This window comes from Penaeus monodon, chromosome 38 (assembly GCF_015228065.2).
Source record: "Penaeus monodon isolate SGIC_2016 chromosome 38, NSTDA_Pmon_1, whole genome shotgun sequence".
Classification (NCBI taxonomy): domain Eukaryota; kingdom Metazoa; phylum Arthropoda; class Malacostraca; order Decapoda; family Penaeidae; genus Penaeus; species Penaeus monodon.
In genome coordinates, this window is record NC_051423.1 from 563243 (window position 1) to 573242 (window position 10000).

Here is a 10000-nt window from a genome sequence, read left to right on the forward strand (position 1 = left end):
CACCACACCCACACCCACTCACACCACCACATCACCACACACCACCACATCACACCACCACCCATCCTCTCCACACACTCACACCCCACACACCACACACTACACACATCACACAACCACCACCAACCACACTACTTCCATCTCCTCTCTCTCTCTCCACCTCATCCTCTCACTACTCTCTCTCTCCTCTCTCTACTCTCTCTCTCTTCTCTCTCTCTCTCTCTCTCATCTCTCATCTCTCTTCTACTATCTCTCATCTCTATCTCTATCTCTCTCTATCTCTCTCTTCTCTCTCTCTCTCTCATCCTCTCCTACCTCCACTCACTCACTCACTCACTCACACTCACTCACATCACCACACTCACCACTCCTCTCCCTCTCCACTCCTCTCTCTCTCCACACCACACACACACACACACACACACACACACACACATACACACACACACACACACACACACACACACACACACACACACACACACACACACACACACACACACTCTCATTCTCACTCACTATCACTATCTCTCTCTCTCTCTTCTCTCTCTCTATCTCTCTCTATCTCTCTCTATCTCTCTCTCTCTCTCTCTCACCATCTCATCTCTACTCTCTCTCTCTCTCTCTCCACACACACACAACACACCACCACCACAACACACACACACACACACACACACACACACCACACCACACACACACACACACACACACACACCACACACACACACACACACACACACACACCCTGAATAAATACATAACTCTGGCATTTCATTGTCAAAGGGAAAATTTTGCACACAGGATAACAAGGTTGGACCCACACACCTCCTCCCGCGCACTGTCCCGCAGCAGTTGGCTACGTCGCCGGATATAGAGGGTCTCTGGAAAGTAGATAAGTATGTGGATGTTGTAAATACAGGCAGGACTCGGCTCTCGGGGTTGTGCATCTTGCGTGCTCATGGTGTTGCAAAAGTGCGCTGTAATCTGCATGCATTTTTGCATCTGGCAAGCTCATGATGTTTAAAGTTTGAGGCTGATGTGTATTGTGCGGTAAGGATGCCTATCATCACAGACGTTCACTGAATAATCTGTGAATCTATCATGGTAGTAGTAGGTGTGTGGGTAGGGGGGATGGGGAGGGGGAGGGGGTTTGTGTATAATTTGTGTGTGTGCGTGCATGTGCATGTGCGTGTGCACCCATATGTATGTGTGTGCATGTGTATGTACACACACGTGTATGTGCATGTGTGTCTGGTATACCTCTGCCTTTTCCCAAAAAAAAACAAATGAAGCATATCATCCCATAACTTCTCATAGAACTGACCACCTGCCCTTTCCTCTGAATCGAAAGCTCTCTACAAACCACACTTCTTTTATCTAAGATTCCTTACTTCTTGTTATCATGGGATGCAAACCCCCAAAATGCTAAATCCTCTTGCAGTAAGCTAATGCACCTAGCTCCTTCATATAGTTTTCTTCACAGAAACTAGTACAAAATATAGCATTAGGAAAGTGCCAGCAAAGGCAAATCAATCCTTCAGCCAAGCTGCCTTTGCTTCACTTCATATTATGACATAAAATGCCTGTTCTCAATCTTTGCAATCATTCCATGAAGAAATTTAAACATAGTTCAAGTTTACTTTATCTTTGTAAAACAACATTTTATTAGAATGATAAAAGCAACAGCCAAAAAAAGGCATAGACTACTTGCATTTTAGCACCGAAAGCTAAACAGGACATAACAGCTAGAAACAGACTCAGAAAAATCATACAGGGCAAAACAAAAATATGAAATATACAATTAAACAACGGATTGATCAAATAACCAGTATAAACAAAACAAATACATATAAGATAATAGATCAACCAATAAGCAAAATTATTTTGAGTCACACTACATGAACCTTAACATCGTAAATCAAAAAGAGTCTGGTTTCAAAGCGTCTCCTCATCCTCACGGCTGCGTCCCACTCAGTAAGACTACTGCTCACTGAACTCTGCGACATATGAACTTGATAATGATATCAGTCTCAGCGAGCAATAGTAAAATGAGTGAAATACAGGAGAAACTAGCATATTGCAGGTTGTGATGTGCAGGAGAAACTATTCAAGAGAGATGTAGAATTAACCCATCGGCTAAGGCAGTGAAGCTAATGCTACAAAACCAAGATAATGAAGCAGAAATCAAGCTCAATCATTATCATTGTGATACATATAACACTCCTTGCTTACAAAGTCAAGCCACATCACTCTTACCCAATCCCGGCGACGAACTTTGCCATGCCAACTGTGAGTTTACTTTATTAATTGTTTTTACACATAGATGGCTACACTTGTACTAAGTCACCAATGAGCCAATTACAAGTACTGCTTGTCTCGCCCGTTTACCCTTTTTCCTTGATTTTCGAAATATTTTACATTATCTTATATTGCTGTTACTAATGTTTATAACATTATAATGTCTATATTAAAAAACACAATCGATATTCATAGCATTAGTAAAAACAAATTTTCCCGCCAATTCAAGGAAAGGTGAAATCAGGAAAGGGTCACAAGGTCTACTAACTGACTCCCTTGTGGCTAGCTCTAGCAGAGCCATCTATGTGCAGAGACATTTCACAAAAATAAAAGATGATCACAGCTTTTTCCCCCAGCGGCATGTGGTTAAGCATATACACCTCCCCAACTATATATATATATATATATATATATATATATATTTTATATATATATATATATATATATATATAATATATATATATATATATATATATATTAATGAGACAGTACCAGTAGAGTGGAATCTAAAACACACAAGTTACTTTTTGGAGAATTAATATCATGGTATTCAGCAAGGGAAATATTGAAACAATATATAATGAGGCTTTTGAAAGTTAGCAATTTTCGTCTTCAATACTGAAAATTCTAATAGATTACTTTACATTTCATGGTATAATGAATAAGATTTAGATCTGTTCCTATATACGATTTGAATACCAAAACATTTACAATTCTTAATTTATTTAAGTTATAATAATCATATATCTATTTTTCATTCCATGAACGTATTATTTCATGCAATACAAAAAGAACACTAAATAACCATACATGATGTTTAGCCATTCTATAACAATATAACAATTTAATATAACAAAAAAATCTTTTATCTATACTTCTTGGAGTATAAACAAAATATATTATATCTATAACAAACTTCTATCAGTTCTAGCACGTACAACTCCAAAGATCATTTCTATTCTGCCATGCTGCTCACTATTCAAACAATCATAGTTATTCACGCTATCACCTACTTTCCAGTTGAACTTACAGGCTGCTGCATTTTAAAAGTACCCTAGAAATCTACCAACTGCAGCAATATTGACTTACTGAAGCCTGGTGCAGCTGGAGCTCTGTGGTTATTAAACTTGGCGTCGACTGCAAGCACCTGTTGCCACCAAGCCATCGCTCCCCCTCCTGAAGGGGGAAATGTCTTTGCAGCCAACCATTGCTTTCTCTTTATTCAATTTTGGATACTCTCACTATCTCAATATTCTTTTAATTTGTAGAATGGACGTATCATATATACTTTCTCCATCATCAATTATCTTGATTCTTCATTTGTTGTATCAAAAATAATAAAGTAAAATTTACTGACACCATTGCAGTGTCTCATGTTCTCTGTGAGAACAAACTTAGACTAGTTCCTTACTTGACAATAAATTGAGACTAGTTCCTTACTTGACAACAAATTGCCTCAAGCTCTATCTTGTCAGTATAGGTTTCTTGGAACATTACTATAACATAAAAAATTATTAACCCTAAGTGTTGTGGTAAATCTTCAAAATGCAAGTGCATGGTGAGGCATAATGATTATTATGTTCTGGCAAAAGCTAAGAATCCTCTTCTACATATAGTTTGTAGGAAAGAAGCTTGGCATGGTATCTTATTGGACAATAAACAGCAATAAACTGTCACTGTTGTCAATTTCTATTATCAGAATACACTTGGTGAAGATTTTCTTGCCTTCACTGAAGCATAGTGGACATAGCAGGTATGAATTCCCTTGATAAGTGATTGCAGCCTTAAAGCTTCCCTATTCTTTCTACCGATAAGGAAAACTTCTACTTTCAACCGCCCATGGACTCCCATAACTTATCTTTTTTTATAGGGAATATTCCTTCATTGTATAGTATTGTCATGTTGTTCTTTCCATTGCATTTTATGCATTGAAGAGTGACATAACTTTTTTCCCCAACACCAATGTTGATCACTAGTGGAATATTTGTATTTTTGGAAAGAATTAAAATGTTTTACATACAGCAATTATGACTGACAATCGTACTGTTAATTCTGGGATTCCTTGCTATATAAATGACCCACAGAAAAAAATTGTTAAATCATAGTTGAAAACAATTGCACCTTTTATGTATAAAAACAAAATTTCACAGGTGTCCCCAGCATTGCAATCAAGGTAATACTTAAAGCTTCTGTAATCATTGTAACTCCAAATTAAAAAAAAAAAATTGATGGACTGCAATTACACAGGCTTAAAGTAGCTATAATCCTTGGAAGCCAAATAGAGCCAGGCTACTGGCAGTAATTGTTGTTGCACCTAGTCAAGCAACTGTTGCAGCCTGTAGGGACCAACTGATGTAGCATAAAAAGACAGAAAACACCCATCCTACCCAACAATGAATGATTTCACCCCAAGTTAGTCTTATTGTGATATCACACCACATATGCTGATTGCGGGTGCAAGTAACAATTGAATTAAGCTAGTGTTACTAACAATCTCTGCATGATTCTGTGTATTTTTATATAGTCTATGTAATTATTGTATTTGTCATATACATTTGCTTAGCATTTCAAAGCTCTTAACTTGTGCAAAAGATATATGGGTATTATTGGATCTTGTTAAACTTATATTAAATTGCAATAACCTTCTACTATCGTGCCTCCATTACCATGCCACACCTCATACATCCTGGACTTGTTATCAATCACAGCAGATGTTTTTTGCACCATGTAAAATGTCAACTGGCTTCAAACTTCCTTTTTTAACACTTGTACCTATTCCAGCAATGGCCAGACACACAGAACATTTTTTCAAGTGAGTACAAAGCTCTCCCCAAAAAATTAATTCAGGTTTGGTCTGTGAAAAGTGATGTCTTATACTGAAGCTCTAATTGGCTAGGTTTTACTGAAGCTTAGGTTTGTCCGCAATAGTGAAGCCACTTTCAGAAGTTTTCAGTAGAAGCCACTAATCTGCCATAATTGTACTTTTTCTAACTTATGCATTAATTTATATCTTCAGATGGTTTTGCCTTGCAAATTCAAAGAATCCTTTTAATTAGTTTATTTTTGCTTACTAGGCCCCCTGAAAAAATATATAGTAAAGGGTGCTTTTTTTTTTTTATCTGAAAAGGAAGTGTGAAGAAAAGCGTTTCTTAGCCCTTTTTGCTCATCAGTTCCACGTACTGTTTCCCTTGTAAGTGGAGCTGATAAGGGGTGACCTATACCCTTTTCGTTTTTTAAAAAACTTTTTTGGAAGGGTAACACCGAAATTGAACAATACCTATTGTCTCGCTGCCTATTACGTGCAAGTGACGTGTGACTGAAAAGTTTCCCCGGAGAAAAAAATAAAAAAAAAAAAAAAAAATGCCAATTTTTTTGTCAATTTTCGAACCCAAACAGACATTGCTTTCCCCCAAAATTTAAAAATTTAAAAATCCCATTTAAGCTCCCAAACCAGCCTTCACGCCCTTCCCCTTTTCTAAGCCTGTTTAAAAAAAACGTCCACCAAAATTTAAAAAACTCCCAAAATTTCTTACCTCCCGCCCGAGACGGATTAAAAGGGCCGATTTCCTGAAAGACGGAAGGACGTCGCCGGGAGAAACTGAAGGGAACTGATTGTAAACATTGGGCCCTTGGTAAGGGGGAAAGCGGATTCGCTGGGTCATCTCTTTTAATCCCCTGGAAGGGGAGTATTGTTGGGTAAGGGTATGGAGTTTTGGTAGGAAACGGAAGAATTAAAAAAGTCTGAATTTTACGTTTCCCCTAGAGTAAACAAAAAGCTTTCGTTCGTGTGTGTTTTTGCGGGGACCACACACCACAAACACAACACACACACACACACAACCCCACCACAACACACACACACACACACACACCACACAACACAACCCCCACACCCAACCAAACACACACACCACCCCACACACACACACACACACACACACCACACACACACCAAAAACACCCCACACTGTGTGGCGTATTAATATTAAATATATTATATAATTATATAATAATATATATATAAAAAATATAAATTATATTATATATATAATTTTATATATGGGGGGTGTGTGTGTGTGGTGTGTGGTGGTGTGTGTGTGTGTGTGTGTGGTGTATTTTATGTAGGTATTTTGTTGTATATTGTTTTATTATATTTTCTATTTTTTTAAATTGCATTATATTACAACTGTATGCATAAGTATATACATGAGATACCACACACCCCAATATTATACAACACACACACACAACAACAACAAACACCACACAACACACACACACACACACACACAACCCCCACACCCCCACACACACACCCCAGTGACGGTCCCAGAAATGGGGAAATAGAGATGGTGCTCGATAAAAAAAACCGGGGAAAACGGCAAACCACCGCTCAAATTTCCAAGAAAAACACGGAAAACTATGATCGCCAACGTCCTTTTAGGACAAACCTTGAAAAATAATACATGTTTATTAAAGTAATATAAGATACACCCACACACATTTTTATATAAATACACATACCACACACACACACACACACAACACCCCAAAATTATATATATTATAATATATATATTTAATATATATATTTTAAATATATATAAAATATATATAAGGGCCCTGGTGGCCCAGCGGTTAGGCATCGGATCAAAATTGTCACGGGGGCAATCTGATTTTTAGGGTTCGAGCACGGCCGGTGCGTTGTTCCCTTGGGCAAGGGAAATTCACCTCGAGCCTACCAAAAAGACTTTGCTTGAGAATCGAACGCAGTGTCGGGGGGGAAATACCCCGTGGCACAAACCGGGGTTTGATTGGGAAGGGCATCCAATCAGGCAACGGGGGCACTGCCATATTCCCTTCCAGAGGAATTGAAAAGGGGCTAGCCTGCGGGGAATGAATGGCGTTGAAAAAAAAAAAAAAAAAAAAAAAAAAAAAAAAAAAAAAAAAAAAAAAAAATATATATATTATATATATAAAATTATAATAATATTATATTAATATTTATACAAAATATATACCATAAAAATCAGTGCGCGTGTCACAATGCGCGCGGGAAATGCTGTGTGCATGGATGCACCCACGCATTTGCATACGGCGATAGTGCACTTGCACTGATTTAAAAAATTTTTTAGGAACGAAATAGATCGATAAAGTTCCTTTGGGAAAGGAACTTCACCTCGATTGCCTCCTACCCACTGGGGGGGCCAAGCCAGCCCAAGTCGGGGTGGTCCCAACCCCGGAAAATAGGAGAATGATTACCAAAAAGGGAACCCGGCACTCTCCGGGGAAAAGGGAAGGGGGGCCCCTACCACGTACTCACTCCAAAGAGCATCAAAACTGAAAATAAAATTAAGTACATGCTGTGCCCAGGGCGGCTCAAACATAAACCCCTACCTTTAAAAAAAAAAAAAAAAAAAAAAAAAAAAAAAAAAAAAAAAAATTTATATAATATTTTTTATATATATATATATTTTTAAAAAACAAAATATATACTTTAAAATAAAAATTTTATAAATCTTATTTTATAATATAAAATTTTATATAAAAAAATATTAATTTTTTATCAGGGGCGGTTATTCGGGGGGCAACCAGGCTGACAATGTTAAACATCGGGAAGACAAAAGATAAAGAAACGAAAAAAAAACAAAAAGGAAAATTAAAAAAAGATGGGTAAATAATTCTGTCTGAACGAAAGGTAGATAAAAACATTCAAATACTGGAAATTTGAGCCCAAATTTGGAAAAGTAATGGAAGTTTCAAACTAAAGAAATGAAATTATAGTCAGGATTTGCTTGATTCTCACAAAAAAAAACTGAAATGCCTAATTGGGTACAGCCCCTAATGATCGCTTTTTTAAAAGTCGAATACAAGCAAAACCTCATAACATTAGTATTAAATGTACCACCAACCAACATTGCAAGGAGAAAAAATAAAAATTTTATAACCTCCCAAAAAAATTTTAGACACAATCCCAAAACAGAGTGAAAAAGAAACAGGGAGACCTAAACGCAAAAGTGGGAAAAAAATATCAAAAAAATCACCTGGGGAAAATTGGGCCCTTGGGAATAAATAAAAGAGGTAAAGATTTTTTGAATTTTTTAGACAAAATTATTTATGCCAACACATTGTTCCCACCACCCAAGAATTGTACACGGGGTTTTTCACCAGAAAAAAGAACACGAAACCAAATTGACACTTTGTGCTAAACCAAAAGGGAAAGTTGCAAAAAAAATGCCAAAAAAAGACCTGGTCCCGATGCAACATGACACAACTACGATTTCAAATAAGTCAAAAAATGGACGCCCAACACCCTTAAAGCCGACAAAAAAAAATCTTGATAACAATTACGTTAGGTCGAAAAAATTTTAAAATACTAATCAATGGAAGATGTAAAACCCCAAACGAGTTGGGGGGAAAGAAGGAAAAAAAAAGAAACTATCCCCAAAAAAGAAAAGAAAAATTCCCCCCTGGATATCTGAAAAAACGCTAAGTAAATTGAAAAAAGAAGTGCCAAAAATCAAAGGGTATCAAATCCAGTTGAAAAGAAATTTTAAAAAAAACAAAATACAAAATTCAAAAAATTTTGCGACAAGAAAGGAAAAATTTTAAAAAACTTTGCAGAAAATTTAAAAAACTTTTTTAACAAAAAGGACAAAAAAAACTCTCCCAAGGAGTACAAAAACATCAAGAAAATTTAAAACCACAAGGATACAAAAAAATGAAGAGGGGACTTGTTTTATGTGATGAAAAAAAAGTAAAAAATGATGGAAACAATATGCCCAAACCATACAAAAAAAAAAAGATCAGCAACAACATAATTAGACTAATGACAACAAAAGATAACCCCCGCCACTGCTAGCAAAGTTAAAAAACCCCTAAAAGAATTAAAGAATAACAGAGCCGGGAATAGTGAAAAACGCAAAAATAATTAAAATGCGGCGAAAGTGTTGAATACTTCTTCTAAAAACCCCCAAAAAATAGGAATAAAAAAAGAGGGGCCAGAAGAAGGGGAAAATAAATCTTACTCCCATACCAAAAAAAGGGAGACTCCAATGCAACAAAATAGGAAATTGCTTAATAAGTCCGAGAAAAATTTTTTGAAATATTGTGAAAAATGAATTTAATTTGAGGGGAAAATTTGCAGACGAAAAAGCGGGTTTTTCGCCTGGAAAGGTCCAGGAACCAGATTCAAATTTTAAAATTGTATGAAAAAAACAGAGAAAAAAAAGCCATACCGGTTTCATGATTTGTAAAAGCTTTTGATATTTTGTCCGAACCCTTTGGAATAATGAACGAAAAAGTTTCCAACTAAAAAAAGCCTGTAGACCAAAAAACAAGCCTGTAAGAACCCTTTAGGGTTAACAAAAGGGTTCGAAGTAAAAAAAGGAGTGCGACAGGGTTGCTTCTGCCCCCCCTTTTTAAAATATATTCTGAAAAAATTAAAAGAGAGGGGCCTTGAGATTTAAAGGACTGTGATGTTGGAGGAACAAAATTCAAACTAAGGTACGCCGATGATATAGTTTGTTTGCCAGCAGTATCACAAACACAACAATATAGATAAAATTAAGAAGAAAACGAAAAGGCTGGGTTTTTTTCTTAAGCCAAGAAAAATAAACTGAAAATCAAAGATAAAGCAATGAACAATGATGAAAATGTTTCAAACAAGGAATGATTGTGGAAATGTGAAAAAGTTCCT

General features: G+C 36.4%; 1 protein-coding gene across 2 annotated transcripts in view; it reads right to left on the reverse strand.

Moving 5' to 3' along the window:
• The window catches only part of LOC119596455 (WD repeat-containing protein 13-like), a 47357-nt gene that overhangs the window by 4523 nt on the left and 32834 nt on the right, over window positions 1–10000 (reverse strand). For both annotated transcript variants that reach the window (XM_037945709.1, XM_037945710.1), the window contains exons 2-3: window positions 3391–3477; window positions 829–884 (exon numbers count right to left, since the gene is read on the reverse strand). In XM_037945709.1, coding sequence (XP_037801637.1) covers window positions 829–884; window positions 3391–3466 — 132 coding nt within the window. In that variant the 5' untranslated portion in view covers window positions 3467–3477. The remainder of the gene's footprint in view (window positions 1–828; window positions 885–3390; window positions 3478–10000) is intronic.